Source organism: Agelaius tricolor, unplaced genomic scaffold (genome assembly GCF_023055355.1).
Source record: "Agelaius tricolor isolate 1412-34295 unplaced genomic scaffold, bAgeTri1.0.p SCAF_58, whole genome shotgun sequence".
Taxonomy (NCBI): domain Eukaryota; kingdom Metazoa; phylum Chordata; class Aves; order Passeriformes; family Icteridae; genus Agelaius; species Agelaius tricolor.
The window spans coordinates 1,237,508-1,260,084 of record NW_027269318.1 but is presented as its reverse complement, the minus strand read 5'-3'; the positions used below and the strand labels follow the sequence as shown (position 1 = coordinate 1,260,084).

At 60.3% G+C, this 22,577-nt stretch overlaps 3 protein-coding genes across 3 annotated transcripts; all 3 read right to left on the bottom strand.

Moving 5' to 3' along the window:
* Window positions 1-1,530: 1,530 nt before the first annotated feature.
* Window positions 1,531-6,787, bottom strand: LOC139605054 (E3 ubiquitin-protein ligase TRIM7-like). Its single transcript, XM_071456439.1, has 7 exons — window positions 6,229-6,787; window positions 5,105-5,191; window positions 4,563-4,793; window positions 3,915-3,937; window positions 3,513-3,628; window positions 3,240-3,275; window positions 1,531-2,230 (listed from the first exon to the last, which is right to left on the bottom strand). The coding sequence occupies exons 1-7, from the start codon at window positions 6,754-6,756 to the stop codon at window positions 1,716-1,718; spliced, it is 1,536 nt and encodes a 511-aa protein (XP_071312540.1). The 5' UTR covers window positions 6,757-6,787; the 3' UTR covers window positions 1,531-1,715.
* Window positions 6,788-8,978: 2,191 nt separating this feature from the next.
* On the bottom strand, window positions 8,979-13,922 carry LOC139605056 (E3 ubiquitin-protein ligase TRIM7-like). The gene is made up of 7 exons (XM_071456441.1): window positions 13,468-13,922; window positions 12,348-12,434; window positions 11,806-12,036; window positions 11,363-11,385; window positions 10,961-11,076; window positions 10,688-10,723; window positions 8,979-9,678 (listed from the first exon to the last, which is right to left on the bottom strand). The coding sequence occupies exons 1-7, from the start codon at window positions 13,873-13,875 to the stop codon at window positions 9,164-9,166; spliced, it is 1,416 nt and encodes a 471-aa protein (XP_071312542.1). The 5' UTR covers window positions 13,876-13,922; the 3' UTR covers window positions 8,979-9,163.
* Window positions 13,923-16,113: 2,191 nt separating this feature from the next.
* LOC139605055 (E3 ubiquitin-protein ligase TRIM7-like) lies at window positions 16,114-21,263 on the bottom strand. Its single transcript, XM_071456440.1, has 7 exons — window positions 20,781-21,263; window positions 19,658-19,744; window positions 19,116-19,346; window positions 18,500-18,522; window positions 18,098-18,213; window positions 17,825-17,860; window positions 16,114-16,815 (listed from the first exon to the last, which is right to left on the bottom strand). The coding sequence occupies exons 1-7, from the start codon at window positions 21,186-21,188 to the stop codon at window positions 16,301-16,303; spliced, it is 1,416 nt and encodes a 471-aa protein (XP_071312541.1). The 5' UTR covers window positions 21,189-21,263; the 3' UTR covers window positions 16,114-16,300.
* Window positions 21,264-22,577: the final 1,314 nt, after the last annotated feature.

The window sequence follows — 22,577 nt, the reverse complement described above, 5'->3', positions numbered from 1 at the left end:
GCCGCTTGAATTTGCTTTCCAGAGGAAAACCCTTCAATGGTTTTTCTCCCAAAATTGCCCTAAACCAGGACACACTGCGATCCTTGCCGAGGCCCGGCTGTGGCCGGAGCCGCTCCCGGCCAGCGGGGCGGGCTTAGTGCGCTTTGAAGGGATTGGGTCGGGGCGGCAGCGGCGCCCTGAGGGAGCCCAGGGTGATCCTGCGCTGCCTCCCTGCGCTGCCGGCCCCGGCCTGCTCGCCCGAAATCCCCCCAAGGCCCGGCTGCTCCGGCCACCAGGGCTCCCGCCTCCATCCAATAAAAAGCTGAATTCATCCATTTTTAGGAAGAAAAAAGGATTCGGCCAGGTCAGTGACACTGCCGGTGTGATGGACACGAGCCACAGAGAACCAGAATCACTTCTGCTTTTCATTTCCTCCTTCCCCATAGCTGCATCTAGACCTGGTGAGGGGGATGCAGGGAGGCTGCTGAGGGACACAGGGCTGCAGCCAGGCCCTCCTGTCCTGCCCCCACACCTCCCTGCCAGGACATCAGCCCCACCACAGCACTTTTCATGGAATCCCAGAATGCTTTGGGTGGGAAGGGACCTCCAAGCTCATCTTCTTCCACCTCCCTGGAAGGGGGCAGGAACACCTTCCACTATCCCAGGGTGCTCAAAGCCTCATCCAGCCTGGCTGACTTCCAGAGATGGAAGTGTCAACTCCTGTCAGACAGCACGCCCTGACCCGAAACCCCAAAGTTCTTCCAGGGAGTTGCAGGCACCACGCCAGCAGTGGGAAGGCAGGAACCCTGGCAGGGGCCTGCACAGGCAGCCCCAAAATGCTGCCACCCACAGCAATGAGCAGCTGGTGGCTCTCAAAGAGTAAAGCAGGGATTTATTACAAGGTCTCCATGGATTCACCTTAGGCAGCGGAAAAGCCCCGCCAGGGCTACACCCAAGATGGGCCCAAAGTGGTCACAAAATGGACGAGCGCTCACACTTTTAGAAGTGTGGTGGTCTCGTGCTTTTATAAGTTGTGCTCCATTTGAATAGTGGAGTTAATTGCCCAATTACAGCTTTAGGTTATGAAGTCCCATCCTCCTTGTTGCTCTCTCTTCAGTTCACCATTGTTTATATTTTTTGGGCCTGGACTTTGTATCCTTGGCCTCAAGGTAGAACAGGATTGTTTTGTCTACCTACCCCGTGAAAAGAACTTGCTTACAATGAAGCTCAGAGCTACACACCAAAGCAGCACAGAATCCAAAAAATATGGATGCTAAAATGCAAGGCATCATGATCAGCTCATGGCTCCAGCCTGGCTTCCGGAGTGCGGGGTGGCTGCATCCTCCAGCCCAGCCCAGCCCAGCCCAGCCCAGCCCAGCCCAGCCCAGCCCAGCTGCCACCAGCCCTGCAGTGCTGCCAAAGGCTGGCACAGACAATCAGAGCCTCTTCCCTCCTCCCTCCCCATTCTTCTGTGGCCTCAGTGCCCACAGGGAGAGGTAGGACACCATCCCCATGGCATCTAGGCAGGATAGCAGCACGCAGACAGCCCCAGGCAGGACAGCACTTCTTTAATGCTCCAAAGGACTGAGCGGGAGGAGATGCAGAAAATTGCAGAGAGGGTCCAGCCCAGGCAGAGCTGCAGTGAGGCTGCACTGTGATGCCGTGTCATTCCCACAGCTCCTCCCTGCTCAGCCAGCCAAGGGCACGGGCAGGGGCCCAGCAGCCATCCCACCCTGTCAGTCACACACCTGGATGTAGGTATCTTCTGAGTAGATCCAAAAATATGGGAAGACTTTCTCAGTGAAGGTGGCCTCCAACAGCAAGATCTGTGTCAGGTCCTTTGCGTTGTAGAAAGTCACTCGGCCCATTTCATAGTCCAGGCAGACCCTGATTCTCTGGAGGTTTTCCCTCAGTGCCAGCGTGTGTGGGGTCATGCAGACTGTTCTGTACTGGCCATCCCCCTCCATTAGCAGCCCCCAGAGCTTCTCAGATTGGGGTAGGTTGAGCAGCTCCTTCCTCTGCACGGACTCCAGGGCCACCCCCAGGGACCACCAGCCATCTTCCCCAACCTCCACCTCCCAGTAATGCCTCCCAGATGTGAACCCCTGGGTGCCCAAGACACAGAGGCTGCCCGTGAACCTCTTGGGGGTGTCAGGGAGGTTTTGTTTTCCAGCTCCCACCCAGACTGTTTTGCAGTCCCGTGAGAGGATCAGCCGAGGATTCGCCGTCTCTGGGTCCAGCCGCACCCGCTCTAAAGGGTGACAGAAACATCAGTCAGTGCCTGCTGAGAAGAGAACCAGCACCTCTCCTCCACCCTGCACCACGGGGCTGGGACCTGTCCTGGGAGCACAAGGGGCACTCCTGCAGCCCCCTCGGGTGGCATGGGACACGGCAGCCTCACTGTCCCCACGCTGGCAGCCGAGGGTGAAAAGATGCTCCCTGAGGCAGGACTGAGGCAGGCAGTGTCCCCACAGGCAGGGCACAGACACGATGGGCTTTGCTAAAGCTGCTCCCAGATGTGCTGCATATTGCAGCCTGTGGGGAGCAGTGCATGCCGTGGCTGTGAGCAGGCAGTGCTGCAGGGCAGGAGGGGCCAGGCCAGTCCCTGCTCCTGTGCCAAGGGCTCACCCAGCTCGGAGCCCTGCTCTGCCCAGCCAGCAGGCAACCGAGCTGCAGAGCCCGAGCTGCCCATCCACCAGGCATGTTCTGCTGCCATCCCGTGGCCATCCCACAGGGCCACACAGCTGTCACTGTGCGGTGCCACCAGCCCAGAGCCTCTGCCAAACCCACTCCTGCGGGGACTGCAGGGGGGAAACTGAGGCACGACTCTCCTGTGCTCAAGTGCATCATCCCAAAAACGGAGAGTGTGGAGAGCGGCCTCAGCACAAATGGTGCCAGCCACACCTCAGCCCAGCAATGCTGCACCATGTGGGCCCTGAGCACCTGCAGAAGCACTTCTGATCACACCAAAATGCCACCTAAAATCGAGTACAGCCCCTCTGCTTAACTGGGCACAGCCTGACTCGGCCTCCTGCTGTCCTGGCCCTGGCCTGGCATCACAGGACAGCATCCCTGGTGCTGCCTGGCACAAGGACAGACCTGGATTTTTATTGCAGGCCTAGTCACAACAACAGGACTCAGCTCTAGACAGATGCTGGGTTTAGATGTGCTGTGAGCCCATCTCAGCACCAAGCACATGAGGACACTCATCCTAGAAAGCTTTTCCCCCTCAGTTGTGCTCAGCAGCTCCACACACTTACCCCTTATGCCAGAGTCTATCTTGCTCTGCAGGCTCACTGGAAGAAGGAAAGGAAGATGCATGAGTGTCTCTCCTGTGGCACCTGTCCTGCTCCCCATCAGGGCAGCAACCCAGATGTGGAGCCCCAGGCTCCAGCAAAGCCCATCCTGGGGAGGGTTCCCACCTGGAGCAGCCGTTTTGCTCCTGAGCCCCAGGCAGAGGCACCAGGCAGTGAGGATTTCCCCCTGCCAGCCAAGCCCAGGGGAAGCACAGCACAGAGCCAGCAGGGCTTTACCTCTGAATTTATCCACCATGTCCACGACCTGCTGGCTCCTCCAAGTGAGGCTCTGAATGCTCTTCTGCAGCTCTGGGGAAACTGGCTCTGGGATCGGGGCCTTGGCTGCCTCACAGCTGAGGGGAACAGGGAGACGAGCTCAGAGCCCAGCCACCAGCCAGGGCCAGCAGGGAAACAGGGAAATCCCTGCGGCCACAGAGCCCAGGGCAGCCGTGTCCCTGCTCTCAGCACAGCAACCCCATCTTTAGGAGGGGTGCAACGGCCTCTGGTTCCTGGAAACATCCCATGAAATCCCAAATCCCCAGCGGGGCAAACCACCTCCTTGCTGGCTCCTGCAGCACTCCCAAAGCTCTGCCCAAAGGAGCTGAGCAGGAGGAGAGGGACACTGAGCCTGTTTCATACCTGCTCAGGATTCTGCCAACATCCTGCAAGAGAGAAAACACAGGAGAGCTGTGGCCCTGCCGAGGGTCAGGGAGCTGCAGTGGCTGCCCAGCTGTGTGAAGCAGCTGAAGGGGGCTGGGGCTGAGCCCACACCTCATCCTAACCCTCCCTTCCCTCAGGGCCCTGACCCACAGGAGGCACAGCACAGTGTCACAGCACAGTGTCACAGCACGGTGTCACAGCATGGTGTCACAGCACGGTGTCACAGTGTCACAGCACAGTGTCACAGTGTCACAGCACGGTGTCACAGCACGGTGTCACAGCACAGTGTCACAGCACAGTGTCACAGTGTCACAGTACAGTGTGACAGCACAGGGTCACAGCACGGTGTCAGAGCACAGTGTCACAGTGTCACAGCACCGTGTCACAGCACGGTGTCACAGCACAGTGTCACAGTGTCACAGCACAGTGTCACAGTGTCACAGCACGGTGTCACAGCACGGTGTCACAGTGTCACAGCACAGTGTCACAGTGTCACAGCACGGTGTCTCAGTGTCACAGCACGGTGTCCCACCATGGCCCCAGCCTGCACCAGGATGCAGAGGGTGCCAGCTGGGTGTCCCCAGCCCCAGCAGGGGTCACAGTGCCCAGGGGCTGATGCTGCCTCACCTGGAGGAACTCGACCCCCGGCTGGTCCCGCTTCTCCTGGATCTGCGCTATCACCGTGTCCAGCAGCGACTGCCTCTCCAAGACCCTGGACGTGTATTCCTCGCTCTTATTCACCAGCTCCTGGGACATCTGCTCCAGCTGGCCCAGCAGGGCCTTCTTCTGCTCCTCCAGGCACTGCTGCAGCTCCTCAAAGCTCTCAGTCACACGCTGCAACTCCGACCTCACTGTCACCTGCAAGGCACCGCACGGAGGCCCTGAGCCCAGCCAGGCTCCGGCTGCCCCCGCAGGGACACGGCTGCTGCACAGAGGGGGCCAGGATCACACACAACGGCACCAGAGGTTTGGAACAGGAACAGCAGGAAGAACAGAGACAGGGGGGGCAAGTCTGGATGTTGATGGGCCCAAGGAGGCCACATGAGATGGACAGAGAAAAGAATGTTGGCATGGATTAGGAGATAAGTATATATGGGGAGAGGGAAAGATGGGACATTCCTGGGGAGCCACATGGGTGAGCACTGGGGGGCATGGAGAGGAACACACACCTGCAGGTCTTCAATTTTCCGGTCTCCTATGCTCTTCAATTTTTCCTTTTGCTTTTGTAGAAATAGCAGGTTTCTCTGGAGTGTCTCCTGGGGCAGCGATTAAACAAATGGCATTTCTGTTAATTTTGGAATGACATTCACAGCAGGGAGATGATGTTGCCAAACAACCCCTGTGCGGACAAACCCAGTCTGGGGAGTCACTGGGGGTGACCCCTGTGTGTCTGGGAGTGAGTTTTGCGCTCAGAGACACAACGCAACTCTCCAAACTCAGCCTGGGGAGATCCCCATCCACAGCTCTTATGGCCAGAAACATTGCTGGAATAACTTCATTGGACTTCCACTCCATTCCAGTGGAGACCCTGCATTTTGTATTTATTTAAATGTTTTTTTTAATTAGAAAAAACAACTCTCGACATTGGAAGTGTGATTTCTGGGAAGAGGTTTGCAGTGACAGTAGCAGGGACTCAGACAGGCCCCATCAATTTCCTGGAGTATTAACAAACTCCTCCTGCTCTGAGGCGTCTCCTGCCTTGCAGTGAGAAGAGACCCCAGCCCACGCTGTGGGGAGAAAGCCTGGCTGGGGACATGTGGGGCACAAGGGACCATGTGGGGACCCAGAGGGGTGAGCAGGGAGAGGGACCTGGGCTCCTGCGTGGGCGGGGGCCAGGCGGTGGCAGAAGCAGCAGCCCCAGCAGGGTGGGGTACAGCAGCCCAAGCTGGCAGCCAGACAGGGAGCCCGGGCAGCAGCCGGCTGAGGCCCCAGATCCGTGGCTGGCCGGGGACACGGCCGAAGCTGTGTGTGGAGGGGAAGCAGAGCCGCGCCCTGAGGGAAGCCCAGACCCTGCTCAGAGCAGACCCAGAGCCACAGCCAGAGGAGCTCATGCCCAGAGCAGAGCCCAGACTGTCCTTGAAGGGAGCCCAGATGTGTGCCCGGACAGGACGCGGGCCTGTGCCCACAGGGGACCCCAGCCTGTCCCCGAGGGAGCCCAGCCCCTGCTGCAGGGGATCCCCGCCTGTGGCCGGAGGGGACCCTGAGCTGTGCCCCTCGGCCGCCCCACCCCGGGCAGCCAAGGCCCCCAGGCCCTGCCCAAGCCCCCGGCCCCTCTCGCGGCGCCGCCCCGTACCCGCAGCTCCCGGGCGGCCTCTTCGGCGGGGCGGACACGGTGCCGGCGGTGCTCGGGCCCGTCCCGGCAGGGCGCGCAGAGCAGGGCGGCGCAGGGCTCGCAGAACAGCGCCAGGGCCTTGCCGTGCTGGGGGCACCGCGGCCGCGCCGCCACCTCCTCCAGGGCCCGGGCCAGCCCGGCCATGTTGCCCAGGGAGCGGTTGGGGCGCTGCGAGCCCGGCTCCAGCGGGGCGCGGCACTGCGGGCAGGCGGCGGGGCGCGGCGGGTCCCCCAGCACGTCCGCCAGGCACTGCCCGCAGAAGCTGTGCCCGCACGCCGTCAGCACGGGCTGCTCGAACACATCCAGGCACAACGGGCAAGTGGCCTCGGCCACCAGCTGCTCTCGCAGGGCCAGCAGCTCCTCAGCCATGGCCGCGACGGACGGGAACGGACGGGAAGGTGCCGAGGCGGGGCCGGGTCGGGGCCTTGTCCCGGGGCACAGTCCGCACGGTACGGCAGGCGCGGCTTGCTCCGGGAGTAGCGCTGCCATGGCCCGGTTAATGTTTAAATTCCTATAATCATCAATAAGGTGGAACGTCTCCAGCCTGTCTCGGCCTTGGCGGCGGCTCGGCACTACCTAGCAGCAATCCCACCTCCAGGCCTTGCACTGTGTCCTGAGGTGACTTTTATGCTCATATCCCTCTTCGTCTGTGTCGCTCAGAAATAAATTTTGCACGTTTAGGATTGGTTCTGAGGGCAAAGAGGGCGGTCAGAAGAAGAAGCGCAGAGTTTGTTTTCAGAAAAATAGCGCTCCCTCCTTCTGCACATTCCTGCTGCAGTTCGGTGCTGTCCTCAGCAGGGACAGCAGGACAGAGCTCTCCTTTGCTCTTAGTTACTTTTAGCTGGCTGAGGCAGAGAAGATCTCTGGACTGTGGATTTTTTTTTCCTTTTTCTTTGGAGCTGTTTAAACCTGTTCTGCACCCAGAAGAGCACCGGCAGCTCACACCTGTGGCCCATCAGACCAGGCCTGGCTGCAGCATTTCCAGCACCAGAGGGACTGATAAGAGATTAAGTGAGCCAAGCTACAGCTCAAGATGGGGACTTTCTGAGTTTGTCATCTCTTTTGGAGCAGCAAGAGATTTTATTGTTGAATATGGCTCCTTTGTTGTGCTGATGAATTCTTTGCTCCTTAAACAACCATTTTTTTCAACTTTTCACCAAGGAAATCTTTCTTCTGAACCAGTTGAGGGAGGGGCCGCTTGAATTTGCTTTCCAGAGGAAAACCCTTCAATGGTTTTTCTCCCAAAATTGCCCTAAACCAGGACACACTGCGATCCTTGCCGAGGCCCGGCTGTGGCCGGAGCCGCTCCCGGCCAGCGGGGCGGGCTTAGTGCGCTTTGAAGGGATTGGGTCGGGGCGGCAGCGGCGCCCTGAGGGAGCCCAGGGTGATCCTGCGCTGCCTCCCTGCGCTGCCGGCCCCGGCCTGCTCGCCCGAAATCCCCCCAAGGCCCGGCTGCTCCGGCCACCAGGGCTCCCGCCTCCATCCAATAAAAAGCTGAATTCATCCATTTTTAGGAAGAAAAAAGGATTCGGCCAGGTCAGTGACACTGCCGGTGTGATGGACACGAGCCACAGAGAACCAGAATCACTTCTGCTTTTCATTTCCTCCTTCCCCATAGCTGCATCCAGACCTGGTGAGGGGGATGCAGGGAGGCTGCTGAGGGACACAGGGCTGCAGCCAGGCCCTCCTGTCCTGCCCCCACACCTCCCTGCCAGGACATCAGCCCCACCACAGCACTTTTCATGGAATCCCAGAATGCTTTGGGTGGGAAGGGACCTCCAAGCTCATCTTCTTCCACCTCCCTGGAAGGGGGCAGGAACACCTTCCACTATCCCAGGGTGCTCAAAGCCTCATCCAGCCTGGCTGACTTCCAGAGATGGAAGTGTCAACTCCTGTCATTCAGCACGCCCTGACCCGAAACCCCAAACTTCTTCCAGGGAGTTGCAGGCACCACGCCAGCAGTGGGAAGGCAGGAACCCTGGCAGGGGCCTGCACAGGCAGCCCCAAAATGCTGCCACCCACAGCAATGAGCAGCTGGTGGCTCTCAAAGGGATTTATTACAAGGTCTCCATGGATTCATCTTAGGCAGCGGAAAAGCCCCGCCAGGGCTACACCCAAGATGGGCCCAAAGTGCTCACAAAATGGACGAGCGCTCACACTTTTAAAAGTGTGGTGGTCTCGTGATTTTGTAAGTTGCTCCATTTCAATAGTGGAGTTAACTGTCCAATGACAGCTTTAGGTTATGAAGTCCCATCCTCCTTGTTGCTCTCTCTTCAGTTCACCGTTGTTAATATTTTTTGGGCCTGGACTTTGTATCCTTGGCCTCAAGCTAGAAAAGAATTGTTTTGTCTACCTACCCCGTGAAAAGACCTTGCTAACAATGAAGCTCAGAGCTACACACCAAAGCAGCAGCGAATCCAAAAAATATGAATGCTAAAATGCAAGGCATCATGATCAGCTCATGGCTCCAGCCTGGCTTCCGGAGTGCGGGGTGGCTGCATCCTCCAGCCCAGCCCAGCCCAGCCCAGCCCAGCCCAGCCCAGCCCAGCCCAGCTGCCACCAGCCCTGCAGTGCTGCCAAAGGCCGGCACGGACAATCAGAGCCTCTTCCCTCCTCCCTCCCCATTCTTCTGTGGCCTCAGTGCCCACAGGGAGAGGTAGGACACCATCCCCATGGCATCTAGGCAGGATAGCAGCACGCAGACAGCCCCAGGCAGGACAGCACTTCTTTAATGCTCCAAAGGACTGAGCGGGAGGAGATGCAGAAAATTGCAGAGAGGGTCCAGCCCAGGCAGAGCTGCAGTGAGGCTGCACTGTGATGCCATGTCATTCCCACAGCTCCTCCCTGCTCAGCCAGCCAAGGGCACGGGCAGGGGCCCAGCAGCCATCCCACCCTGTCAGTCACACACCTGGATGTGGGTTTCTTGTGAGCAGATCCAAAAATATGGGAAGACTTTCTCAGTGAAGGTGGCCTCCAACAGCAAGATCTGCGTCAGGTCCTTTGCGTTGTAGAAAGTCACTCGGCCCATTTCATAGTCCAGGCAGACCCTGATTCTCTGGAGGTTTTCCTTCAGTGCCAGCACCTCAGAGGTCATGCAGATTGAACTGTACTGTCCATCCCAGTCCATTAGCAGCCCCCAGACATTCTCAGATCTGGGTAGGTTGAGCGGCCTCTTCCTCGGCACGGACTCCGGGGCCAGCCCCACAGCCCACCAGCCCTCTTCCCCAACCTCCACCTCCCAGTAATGCCTCCCAGATGTGAACCCCTGGGTGCCCAAGACACTGAAGCTGCCTGTGAACCTCTTGGGGGTGTCAGGGAGGTTTGGTTCTTGAAGTTTGAACCGGACCATTTTGCAGTCCCGCGAGAGGATCAGCCGAGGATTCGCCGTCTCTGGGTCCAGCTGCACCCGCTCTAAAGGGTGACAGAAACATCAGTCAGTGCCTGCTGAGAAGAGAACCAGCACCTCTCCTCCACCCTGCACCACGGGGCTGGGACCTGTCCTGGGAGCACAAGGGGCACTCCTGCAGCCCCCTCGGGTGGCATGGGACACGGCAGCCTCACTGTCCCCACGCTGGCAGCCGAGGGTGAAAAGATGCTCCCTGAGGCAGGACTGAGGCAGGCAGTGTCCCCACAGGCAGGGCACAGACACGATGGGCTTTGCTAAAGCTGCTCCCAGATGTGCTGCATATTGCAGCCTGTGGGGAGCAGTGCATGCCGTGGCTGTGAGCAGGCAGTGCTGCAGGGCAGGAGGGGCCAGGCCAGTCCCTGCTCCTGTGCCAAGGGCTCACCCAGCTCGGAGCCCTGCTCTGCCCAGCCAGCAGGCAACCGAGCTGCAGAGCCCGAGCTGCCCATCCACCAGGCATGTTCTGCTGCCATCCCGTGGCCATCCCACAGGGCCACACAGCTGTCACTGTGCGGTGCCACCAGCCCAGAGCCTCTGCCAAACCCACTCCTGCGGGGACTGCAGGGGGGAAACTGAGGCACGACTCTCCTGTGCTCAAGTGCATCATCCCAAAAACGGAGAGTGTGGAGAGTGGCCTCAGCACAAATGGTGCCAGCCACACCTCAGCCCAGCAATGCTGCACCATGTGGGCCCTGAGCACCTGCAGAAGCACTTCTGATCACACCAAAATACCACCTAAAATCGAGTACAGCCCCTCTGCTTAACTGGGCACAGCCTGACACGGCCTCCTGCTGTCCTGGCCCTGGCCTGGCATCGCAGGACAGCATCCCTGGTGCTGCCTGGCACAAGGACAGACCTGGGTTTTTATTGGAGGCCTAGTCACAACAACAGCACTCAGCTCTAGACAGATGCTGGGTTTAGATGTGCTGTGAGCTCATCTCAGCACCAAGGACATGAGGACACTCATCCTGGAAAGCTTTTCCCCCTCAGTTGTGCTCAGCAGCTCCACACACTTACCCCTTATGCCAGAGTCTATCTTGCTCTCCAGGTTCTCTGGAAGAAGGCAAGGAAGATGCATGAGTGTCTCTCCTGTGGCACCTGTCCTGCTCCCCATCAGGGCAGCAACCCAGATGTGGAGCCCCAGGCTCCAGCAAAGCCCATCCTGGGGATGGTTCCCATCTGGAGCAGCCGTTTTGCTCCTGAGCCCCAGGCAGAGGCACCAGGCAGTGAGGATTTCCCCCTGCCAGCCAAGCCCAGGGGAAGCACAGCACAGAGCCAGCAGGGCTTTACCTCTGAATTTATCCACCATGTCCACGACCTGCTGGCTCCTCCAAGTGAGGCTCTGAATGCTCTTCTGCAGCTCTGGGGAAACTGGCTCTGGGATCGGGGCCTTGGCTGCCTCACAGCTGAGGGGAACAGGGAGAGGAGCTCAGAGCCCAGCCACCAGCCAGGGCCAGCAGGGAAACAGGGAAATCCCTGCGGCCACAGAGCCCAGGGCAGCCGTGTCCCTGCTCTCAGCACAGCAACCCCATCTTTAGGAGGGGTGCAACGGCCTCTGGTTCCTGGAAACATCCCATGAAATCCCAAATCCCCAGCGGGGCAAACCACCTCCGTGCCAGCTCCTGCAGCGCTCCCAAAGCTCTGCCCAAAGGAGCTGAGCAGGAGGAGAGGGACACCGAGCCTGTTTCATACCTGCTCAGGATTCTGCCAACATCCTGCAAGAGAGAAAACACAGGAGAGCTGTGGCCCTGCCGAGGGCCAGGGGGCTGCAGTGGCTGCCCAGCTGTGTGAAGCAGCTGAAGGGGCTGGGGCTGAGCCCAAAACTCATCCCAACCCTCCCTTCCCTCAGGGACCTGACCCACAGGAGGCACAGCACAGTGTCACAGCACAGTGTCACAGCACGGTGTCACAGCACGGTGTCACAGCATGGTGTCACAGTGTCACAGTACAGTGTCACAGCATGGTGTCACAGTGTCACAGCACAGTGTCACAGCACGGTGTCACAGCACGGTGTCTTAGTGTCACAGCACGGTGTCCCACCATGGCCCCAGCCTGCACCAGGATGCAGAGGGTGCCAGCTGGGTGTCCCCAGCCCCAGCAGGGGTCACAGTGCCCAGGGGCTGATGCTGCCTCACCTGGAGGAACTCGACCCCCGGCTGGTCCCGCTTCTCCTGGATCTGCGCTATCACCGTGTCCAGCAGCGACTGCCTCTCCAAGACCCTGGACGTGTATTCCTCGCTCTTATTCACCAGCTCCTGGGACATCTGCTCCAGCTGGCCCAGCAGGGCCTTCTTCTGCTCCTCCAGGCACTGCTGCAGCTCCTCAAAGCTCTCAGTCACACGCTGCAACTCCGACCTCACTGTCACCTGCAAGGCACCGCACGGAGGCCCTGAGCCCAGCCAGGCTCCGGCTGCCCCCGCAGGGACACGGCTGCTGCACAGAGGGGGCCAGGATCACACACAACGGCACCAGAGGTTTGGAACAGGAACAGCAGGAAGAACAGAGACAGGGGGGGCAAGTCTGGATGTTGATGGGCCCAAGGAGGCCACATGAGATGGACAGAGAAAAGAATGTTGGCATGGATTAGGAGATAAGTATATATGGGGAGAGGGAAAGATGGGACATTCCTGGGGAGCCACATGGGTGAGCACTGGGGGGCATGGAGAGGAACACACACCTGCAGGTCTTCAATTTTCTGGTCTCCTGTGCTCTTCAACTTTTCCTTCTGCTTTTGTAGAAATAGCAGGTTTCTCTGGAGTGTCTCCTGGGGCAGCGATTAAACAAATGGCATTTCTGTTAATTTTGGAATGACATTCACAGCAGGGAGATGATGTTGCCAAACAACCCCTGTGTGGACAAACCCAGTCTGGGGAGTCACTGGGGGTGACCCCTGCGTGTCTGGGAGTGAGTTTTGCGCTCAGAGACACCACGCAACTCTCCAAACTCAGCCTGGGGACATCCCCATCTACAGCCCTTATGGCCAGAAACATTGCTGGAATAACTTCATTGTAGTTCCAGTCAATACGAGTAGAAACCCTGGAGTTTGTGGCTTTTTAAATGGATTTTGAATTAGAAAAAAATAACTCTCAACATAGAAAATGTGATTTCTGGGAAGAGGTTTGCAGTGACAGTAGCAGGGACTCAGGCCCCATCAATTTCCTGGAGTATTAACAAACTCCTCCTGCTCTGAGGCATCTCCTGCGTTGCAGTGAGACGAGACCCCAGCCCACGCTGTGGGGAGAAAGCCTGGCTGGGGACATGTGGGGCAAAAGGGACCATGTGGGGACCCAGAGGGGTGAACAGGGAGAGGGACCTGGGCTCCTGCGTGGGCTGGGGCCAGGCGGTGGCAGAAGCAGCAGCCCCAGCAGGGTGGGGTACAGCAGCCCAAGCTGGCAGCCAGACAGGGAGCCCGGGCAGCAGCCGGCTGAGGCCCCAGATCCGTGGCTGGCCGGGGACACGGCCGAAGCTGTGTGTGGAGGGGAAGCAGAGCCGCGCCCTGAGGGAAGCCCAGACCCTGCTCAGAGCAGACCCAGAGCCACAGCCAGAGGAGCTCATGCCCAGAGCAGAGCCCAGACTGTCCTTGAAGGGAGCCCAGATGTGTGCCCGGACAGGACGCGGACCTGTGCCCACAGGGGACCCCAGCCTGTCCCCGAGGGAGCCCAGCCCCTGCTGCAGGGGATCCCCGCCTGTGGCCGGAGGGGACCCTGAGCTGTGCCCCTCGGCCACCCCACCCCGGGCAGCCAAGGCCCCCAGGCCCTGCCCAAGACCCCGGCCCCTCTCGCGGCGCCGCCCCTTACCCGCAGCTCCCGGGCGGCCTCTTCGGCGGGGCGGACACGGTGCCGGCGGTGCTCGGGCCCGTCCCGGCAGGGCGCGCAGAGCAGGGCGGCGCAGGGCTCGCAGAACAGCGCCAGGGCCTTGCCGTGCTGGGGGCACCGCGGCCGCGCCGCCACCTCCTCCAGGGCCCGGGCCAGCCCGGCCATGTTGCCCAGGGAGCGGTTGGGGCGCTGCGAGCCCGGCTCCAGCGGGGCGCGGCACTGCGGGCAGGCGGCGGGGCGCGGCGGGTCCCCCAGCACGCCCGCCAGGCACTGCCCGCAGAAGCTGTGCCCGCACGCCGTCAGCACGGGCTGCTCGAACACATCTAGGCACAACGGGCAAGTGGCCTCGGCCACCAGCTGCTCTCGCAGGGCCAGCACCTCTTCAGCCATTGCCGCAAACGGCGGCAAACGGACGGAAGGGGCCCCACCCTCGACCGCGGCCGGGGAGGGCCTGGGCACGACGGGAACGGGCTGGGCTGGGCTGGGGGCCGGCAATGGGCTCTGGGATGCGAGTGTGTGTTTGTGAGTGTGTGTGTGTGTCCGGGCGTGTGCGCATCCCTGTCATTGCACACACATGTGGAATGTCGCACTTTGTGCACATCCATGCCACTGCAAGTGTGTCTGTGTCTGCCTCTGTGCCTCTGTGTGTGCCTGGGAGTGTCCCCGTCTCTCCCTGGGCAGATTCCTATGCCTGGATCTCACATTATTCACACGCGTGTCCATGTCCAAGTGCGTGTGTGCAAGCTGGGGAGGAAGGAGCAGGAAAACCCCGGGGGCACACGGGCACGGGGCCGCAGTGTGCGCTGCGTGTGCCCGTGTCTGCAGGCCACGGCAGCGGGGATGCAGCAGCGGCCGCGCAAAGTGAGGGCTGGCGTGAGTGTGAGAGAGAGTGTGAGTGTGAGCATGAGCATGAGTGAGAGTGTGAATGTGAGTGTAAGTGTCAGTGCAAGTGTGAGCGTGAGGGTAAGTGTGAGTGTGAGTGTGAGCCTTCATCCCAGCCTTCCCCCGGGGCGCAGCCAGTACGGTTCTGCCAGGGCCCGCGCATGCTGGGGATGCTTAAATCAGTTGAATCGTTAATAACCTGCCAGGGGCTGGGAGCTTCGGCCCGGCCCGGCCCCTATGGCGGGTCGGAGCTGGGAGCGGGAGCCCCTTCCCCAGGCCGGGCCCCGCGATCCTTGCCGAGGCCCGGCTGTGGCCGGAGCCGCTCCCGGCCAGCGGGGCGGGCTTAGTGCGCTTTGAAGGGATTGGGTCGGGGCGGCAGCGGCGCCCTGAGGGAGCCCAGGGTGATCCTGCGCTGCCTCCCTGCGCTGCCGGCCCCGGCCTGCTCGCCCGAAATCCCCCCAAGGCCCGGCTGCTCCGGCCACCAGGGCTCCCGCCTCCATCCAATAAAAAGCTGAATTCATCCATTTTTAGGAAGAAAAAAGGATTCGGCCAGGTCAGTGACACTGCCGGTGTGACGGACATGAGCCACAGAGAACCAGAATCACTTCTGCTTTTCATTTCCTCCTTCCCCATAGCTACATCCAGACCCGGTGAGGGGGATGCAGGGAGGCTGCTGAGGGACACAGGGCTGCAGCCAGGCCCTCCTGTCCTGCCCCCACACCTCCCTGCCAGGACATCAGCCCCACCACAGCACTTTTCATGGAATCCCAGAATGCTTTGGGTGGGAAGGGACCTCCAAGCTCATCTTCTTCCACCTCCCTGGAAGGGGGCAGGAACACCTTCCACTATCCCAGGGTGCTCAAAGCCTCATCCAGCCTGGCCAACTTCCAGAGATGGAAGTGTCAACTCCTGTCATTCAGCACGCCCTGACCTGAAACCCCAAAGTTCTTCCAGGGAGTTGCAGGCACCACACCAGCAGTGGGAAGGCAGGAACCCTGGCAGGGGCCTGCACAGGCAGCCCCAAAATGCTGCCACCCACAGCAATGAGCAGCTGGTGGCTCTCAAAGGGTAAAGCAGGGATTTATTACAAGGTCTCCATGGATTCACCTTAGGCAGCGGAAAAGCCCCGCCAGGGCTACACCCAAGATGGGCCCAAAGTGGTCACAAAATGGACGAGCGCTCACACTTTTAGAAGTGTGGTGGTCTCGTGCTTTTATAAGTTGTGCTCCATTTCAATAGTGGAGTTAACTGTCCAATTACAGCTTTAGGTTATGAAGTCCCATCCTCCTTGTTGCTCTCTCTTCAGTTCACCATTGTTTATATATTTTGGGCCTGGACTTTGTATCCTTGGCCTCAAGGTAGAACAGGATTGTTTTGTCTACCTACCCCGTGAAAAGAACTTGCTAACAATGAAGCTCAGAGCTACACACCAAAGCAGCACAGAATCTAAAAAATATGGATGCTAAAATGCAAGGCATCATGATCAGCTCATGGCTCCAGCCTGGCTTCCGGAGTGCGGGGTGGCTGCATCCTCCAGCCCAGCCCAGCCCAGCCCAGCCCAGCCCAGCCCAGCCCAGCCCAGCCCAGCCCAGCTGCCACCAGCCCTGCAGTGCTGCCAAAGGCTGGCACGGACAATCAGAGCCTCTTCCCTCCTCCCTCCCCATTCTTCTGTGGCCTCAGTGGCCACAGGGAGAGGTAGGACACCATCCCCATGGCATCTAGGCAGGATAGCAGCACGCAGACAGCCCCAGGCAGGACAGCACTTCTTTAATGCTCCAAAGGACTGAGCGGGAGGAGATGCAGAAAATTGCAGAGAGGGTCCAGCCCAGGCAGAGCTGCAGTGAGGCTGCACTGTGATGCCGTCATTCCCACAGCTCCTCCCTGCTCAGCCAGCCAAGGGCACGGGCAGGGGCCCAGCAGCCATCCCACCCTGTCAGTCACACACCTGGATGTGGGTTTCTTGTGAGCAGATCCAAAAATATGGGAAGACTTTCTCAGTGAAGGTGGCCTCCAACAGCAAGATCTGCGTCAGGTCCTTTGCGTTGTAGAAAGTCACTCGGCCCATTTCGTAGTCCAGGCAGACCCTGATTCTCTGGACGTTTTCCCTCAGTGCCAGCACCTCAGAGGTCATGCAGATTGAACTGTACTGTCCATCCCAGTCCATTAGCAGCCCCCAGAGTTTCTCAGATCTGAGCAGTTTGAGCAGCTCCTTCCTCGGCACGGACTCCGGGGCCAGCCCCACAGCCCACCTGCCCTCTTCCCCCACCTCCACCTCCCAGTAATGCCTCCCAGATGTGAACCCCTGGGTGCCCAAGACACTGAAGCTGCCCGTGAACCTCTTGGGGTTGTCAGGGAGGTTTTGTTCTTGAGGTTTGAACCAGACCCTTTTGCAGTCCTGCGAGAGGATCAGGTAGGCATTCGCCGTCTCTGGGTCCAGCCGCACCCGCTCTAAAGGGTGACAGAAACATCAGTCAGTGCCTGCTGAGAAGAGAACCAGCACCTCTCCTCCACCCTGCACCACGGGGCTGGGACCTGTCCTGGGAGCACAAGGGGCACTCCTGCAGCCCCCTCGGGTGGCATGGGACACGGCAGCCTCACTGTCCCCACGCTGGCAGCCGAGGGTGAAAAGATGCTCCCTGAGGCAGGACTGAGGCAGGCAGTGTCCCCACAGGCAGGGCACAGACACGATGGGCTTTGCTAAAGCTGCTCCCAGATGTGCTGCATATTGCAGCCTGTGGGGAGCAGTGCATGCCGTGGCTGTGAGCAGGCAGTGCTGCAGGGCAGGAGGGGCCAGGCCAGTCCCTGCTCCTGTGCCAAGGGCTCACCCAGCTCGGAGCCCTGCTCTGCCCAGCCAGCAGGCAACCGAGCTGCAGAGCCCGAGCTGCCCATCCACCAGGCATGTTCTGCTGCCATCCCGTGGCCATCCCACAGGGCCACACAGCTGTCACTGTGCGGTGCCACCAGCCCAGAGCCTCTGCCAAACCCACTCCTGCGGGGACTGCAGGGGGGAAACTGAGGCACGACTCTCCTGTGCTCAAGTGCATCATCCCAAAAACGGAGAGTGTGGAGAGCGGCCTCAGCACAAATGGTGCCAGCCACACCTCAGCCCAGCAATGCTGCACCATGTGGGCCCTGAGCACCTGCAGAAGCACTTCTGATCACACCAAAATGCCACCTAAAATCATGTACAGCCCCTCTGCTTAACTGGGCACAGCCTGACACGGCCTCCTGCTGTCCTGGCCCTGGCCTGGCATCGCAGGACAGCATCCCTGGTGCTGCCTGGCACAAGGACAGACCTGGGTTTTTATTGGAGGCCTAGTCACAACAACAGCACTCAGCTCTAGACAGATGCTGGGTTTAGATGTGCTGTGAGCTCATCTCAGCACCAAGGACATGAGGACACTCATCATGGAAAGCTTTTCCCCCTCAGTTGTGCTCAGCAGCTCCACACACTTACCCCTTATGCCAGAGTCTATCTTGCTCTCCAGGTTCTCTGGAAGAAGGCAAGGAAGATGCATGAGTGTCTCTCCTGTGGCACCTGTCCTGCTCCCCATCAGGGCAGCAACCCAGATGTGGAGCCCCAGGCTCCAGCAAAGCCCATCCTGGGGATGGTTCCCATCTGGAGCAGCCGTTTTGCTCCTGAGCCCCAGGCAGAGGCACCAGGCAGTGAGGATTTCCCCCTGCCAGCCAAGCCCAAGGGAAGCACAGCACAGAGCCAGCAGGGCTTTACCTCTGAATTTATCCACCATGTCCACGACTTGCTGGCTCCTCCAAGTGAGGCTCTGAATGCTCTTCTGCAGCTCTGGGGAAACTGGCTCTGGGATCAGGGCCTTGGCTGCCTCACAGCTGAGGGGAACAGGGAGAGGAGCTCAGAGCCCAGCCACCAGCCAGGGCCAGCAGGGAAACAGGGAAATCCCTGCGGCCACAGAGCCCAGGGCAGCCGTGTCCCTGCTCTCAGCACAGCAACCCCATCTTTAGGAGGGGTGCAACGGCCTCTGGTTCCTGGAAACATCCCATGAAATCCCAAATCCCCAGCGGGGCAAACCACCTCCGTGCCAGCTCCTGCAGCGCTCCCAAAGCTCTGCCCAAAGGAGCTGAGCAGGAGGAGAGGGACACCGAGCCTGTTTCATACCTGCTCAGGATTCTGCCAACATCCTGCAAGAGAGAAAACACAGGAGAGCTGTGGCCCTGCCGAGGGCCAGGGAGCTGCAGTGGCTGCCCAGCTGTGTGAAGCAGCTGAAGGGGCTGGGGCTGAGCCCACACCTCATCCTAACCCTCCCTTCCCTCAGGGCCCTGACCCACAGCAGGCACAGCACAGTGTCACAGTGTCACAGTGTCACATCACAATGTCACAGCACAGTGTCACAGCACGGTGTCACAGCACGGTGTCACAGTACAGTGTCACAGCATGGTGTCACAGTGTCACAGCACAGTGTCACAGTGTCACAGCACGGTGTCACAGCACAGTGTCACAGTGTCACAGCACAGTGTCACAGCATGGTGTCACAGTGTCACAGCACAGTGTCACAGCACAGTGTCACAGCACGGTGTCACAGCACGGTGTCACAGTGTCACAGCACAGTGTCACAGCATGGTGTCACAGTGTCACAGTGTCACAGCACAGTGTCACAGTGTCACAGCACGGTGTCCCACCATGGCCCCAGCCTGCACCAGGATGCAGAGGGTGCCAGCTGGGTGTCCCCAGCCCCAGCAGGGGTCACAGTGCCCAGGGGCTGATGCTGCCTCACCTGGAGGAACTCGACCCCCGGCTGGTCCCGCTTCTCCTGGATCTGCGCTATCACCGTGTCCAGCAGCGACTGCCTCTCCAAGACCCTGGACGTGTATTCCTCGCTCTTATTCACCAGCTCCTGGGACATCTGCTCCAGCTGGCCCAGCAGGGCCTTCTTCTGCTCCTCCAGGCACTGCTGCAGCTCCTCAAAGCTCTCAGTCACACGCTGCAACTCCGACCTCACTGTCACCTGCAAGGCACCGCACGGAGGCCCTGAGCCCAGCCAGGCTCCGGCTGCCCCCGCAGGGACACGGCTGCTGCACAGAGGGGGCCAGGATCACACACAACGGCACCAGAGGTTTGGAACAGAAACAGCAGGAAGAACAGAGACGGGGGGGGCAAGTCTGGATGTTGATGGGCCCAAGGAGGCCACATGAGATGGACAGAGAAAAGAATGTTGGCATGGATTAGGAGATAAGTATATATGGGGAGAGGGAAAGATGGGACATTCCTGGGGAGCCACATGGGTGAGCACTGGGGGGCATGGAGAGGAACACACACCTGCAGGTCTTCAATTTTCTGGTCTCCTGTGCTCTTCAATTTTTCCTTCTGCTTTTGTAGAAATAGCAGGTTTCTCTGGAGTGTCTCCTGGGGCAGCGATTAAACAAATGGCATTTCTGTTAATTTTGGAATGACATTCACAGCAGGGAGATGATGTTGCCAAACAACCCCTGTGCGGACAAACCCAGTCTGGGGAGTCACTGGGGGTGACCCCTGCGTGTCTGGGAGTGAGTTTTGCGCTCAGAGACACCACGCAACTCTCCAAACTCAGCCTGGGGAGATCCCCATCCACAGCTCTTATGGCCAGAAACATTGCTGGAATAACTTCATTGGACTTCCACTCCATTCCAGTGGAGACCCTGCATTTTGTATTTATTTAAATGTTTTTTTTAATTAGAAAAAACAACTCTCGACATTGGAAGTGTGATTTCTGGGAAGAGGTTTGCAGTGACAGTAGCAGGGACTCAGACAGGCCCCATCAATTTCTGAGAGTATTAACAAACTCCTCCTGCTCTGAGGCATCTCCTGCGTTGCAGTGAGAAGAGACCCCAGCCCACGCTGTGGGGAGAAAGCCTGGCTGGGGACATGTGGGGCACAAGGGACCATGTGGGACCCAGAGGGGTGAGCAGGGAGAGGGACCTGGGCTCCTGCGTGGGCTGGGGCCAGGCGGTGGCAGAAGCAGCAGCCCCAGCAGGGTGGGGTACAGCAGCCCAAGCTGGCAGCCAGACAGGGAGCCCGGGCAGCAGCCGGCTGAGGCCCCAGATCCGTGGCTGGCCGGGGACACGGCCGAAGCTGTGTGTGGAGGGGAAGCAGAGCCGCGCCCTGAGGGAAGCCCAGACCCTGCTCAGAGCAGACCCAGAGCCACAGCCAGAGGAGCTCATGCCCAGAGCAGAGCCCAGACTGTCCTTGAAGGGAGCCCAGATGTGTGCCCGGACAGGACGCGGACCTGTGCCCACAGGGGACCCCAGCCTGTCCCCGAGGGAGCCCAGCCCCTGCTGCAGGGGATCCCCGCCTGTGGCCGGAGGGGACCCTGAGCTGTGCCCCTCGGCCACCCCACCCCGGGCAGCCAAGGCCCCCAGGCCCTGCCCAAGCCCCCGGCCCCTCTCGCGGCGCCGCCCCGTACCCGCAGCTCCCGGGCGGCCTCTTCGGCGGGGCGGACACGGTGCCGGCGGTGCTCGGGCCCGTCCCGGCAGGGCGCGCAGAGCAGGGCGGCGCAGGGCTCGCAGAACAGCGCCAGGGCCTTGCCGTGCTGGGGGCACCGCGGCCGCGCCGCCACCTCCTCCAGGGCCCGGGCCAGCCCGGCCATGTTGCCCAGGGAGCGGATGGGGCGCTGCGAGCCCGGCTCCAGCGGGGCGCGGCACTGCGGGCAGGCGGCGGGGCGCGGCGGGTCCCCCAGCACGTCCGCCAGGCACTGCCCGCAGAAGCTGTGCCCGCACGCCGTCAGCACGGGCTGCTCGAACACATCCAGGCACAACGGGCAAGTGGCCTCGGCCACCAGCTGCTCTCGCAGGGCCAGCACCTCCTCAGCCATGGCCGCGACGGACGGGAACGGACGGAAGGGGCCCCACCCGCGACCGCGGCGGGGGAGGGCCTGGGCACGACGGGAACGGGCTGGGCTGGGCTGGGGGCCGGCAATGGGCTCTGGGATGCGAGTGTGTGTTTGTGAGTGTGTGTGTCAGTGTGTGCGGGCGTGTGCGCATCCCTGTCATTGCACACACATGTAGAATGTCACACCTTGTGCACATCCATGCCACTGCAAGTGTGTCTGTGTGTGCCTCTGTGTCTGTGTCTGTGCCTGGGAGTGTCCCCGTCTCTCCCTGGGCAGATTCCTGTGCCTGGATCTCACATTATTCACACGCGTGTCCATGTCCAAGTGCGTGTGTGCAAACTGGGGAAGAAGGAGCAGGAAAACCCCGGGGGGACACGGGCACGGGGCCGCAGTGTGCGCTGCGTGTGCCCGTGTCTGCAGGCCACGGCAGCGGGGATGCAGCAGCGGCCGCGCAAAGTGAGGGCTGGCGTGAGTGTGAGAGAGAGTGTGAGTGTGAGCATGAGCATGAGTGAGAGTGTGAATGTGAGAGTAAGTGTCAGTGCAAGTGTGAGCGTGAGGGTAAGTGTGAGTGTGAGTGTGAGCCTTCATCCCAGCCTTCCCCCGGGGCGCAGCCAGTACGGTTCTGCCAGGGCCCGCGCATGCTGGGGATGCTTAAATCAGTTGAATCGTTAATAACCTGCCAGGGGCTGGGAGCTTCGGCCCGGCCCGGCCCCTATGGCGGGTCGGAGCTGGGAGCGGGAGCCCCTTCCCCAGGCCGGGCCCCGCGATCCTTGCCGAGGCCCGGCTGTGGCCGGAGCCGCTCCCGGCCAGCGGGGCGGGCTTAGTGCGCTTTGAAGGGATTGGGTCGGGGCGGCAGCGGCGCCCTGAGGGAGCCCAGGGTGATCCTGCGCTGCCTCCCTGCGCTGCCGGCCCCGGCCTGCTCGCCCGAAATCCCCCCAAGGCCCGGCTGCTCCGGCCACCAGGGCTCCCGCCTCCATCCAATAAAAAGCTGAATTCATCCATTTTTAGGAAGAAAAAAGGATTCGGCCAGGTCAGTGACACTGCCAGTGTGACGGACATGAGCCACAGAGAACCAGAATCACTTCTGCTTTTCATTTCCTCCTTCCCCATAGCTGCATCCAGACCTGGTGAGGGGGATGCAGGGAGGCTGCTGAGGGACACAGGGCTGCAGCCAGGACCTCCTGTCCTGCCCCCACACCTCCTTGCCAGGACATCAGCCCCACCACAGCACTTTTCATGGAATCCCAGAATGCTTTGGGTGGGAAGGGACCTCCAAGCTCATCTTCTTCCACCTCCCTGGAAGGGGGCAGGAACACCTTCCACTATCCCAGGGTGCTCAAAGCCTCATCCAGCCTGGCCAACTTCCAGAGA

Excerpts from the sequence above, each read along its gene's own strand:
- LOC139605054 (XM_071456439.1), bottom strand. The coding sequence starts at position 6,756 with ATGGCAGCGCTACTCCCGGAGCAAGCCGCGCCTGCCGTACCGTGCGGA. Across the intron at positions 5,192-6,228 it reads AGGCCGCCCGGGAGCTGCGG|GAGACACTCCAGAGAAACCT; the intron begins GTACGGGGCGGC and ends TCGCTGCCCCAG. Across the intron at positions 4,794-5,104 it reads GGAAAATTGAAGACCTGCAG|GTGACAGTGAGGTCGGAGTT; the intron begins GTGTGTGTTCCT and ends GGTGCCTTGCAG.
- LOC139605056 (XM_071456441.1), bottom strand. The coding sequence starts at position 13,875 with ATGGCTGAAGAGGTGCTGGCCCTGCGAGAGCAGCTGGTGGCCGAGGCC. Across the intron at positions 12,037-12,347 it reads AGAAAATTGAAGACCTGCAG|GTGACAGTGAGGTCGGAGTT; the intron begins GTGTGTGTTCCT and ends GGTGCCTTGCAG. Across the intron at positions 11,077-11,362 it reads GTTGGCAGAATCCTGAGCAG|CTGTGAGGCAGCCAAGGCCC; the intron begins GTATGAAACAGG and ends TGTTCCCCTCAG.
- LOC139605055 (XM_071456440.1), bottom strand. The coding sequence starts at position 21,188 with ATGGCTGAGGAGGTGCTGGCCCTGCGAGAGCAGCTGGTGGCCGAGGCC. Across the intron at positions 18,523-19,115 it reads CGGGGGTCGAGTTCCTCCAG|GATGTTGGCAGAATCCTGAG; the intron begins GTGAGGCAGCAT and ends TCTCTCTTGCAG. Across the intron at positions 17,861-18,097 it reads CATGGTGGATAAATTCAGAG|AGAACCTGGAGAGCAAGATA; the intron begins GTAAAGCCCTGC and ends GCCTTCTTCCAG.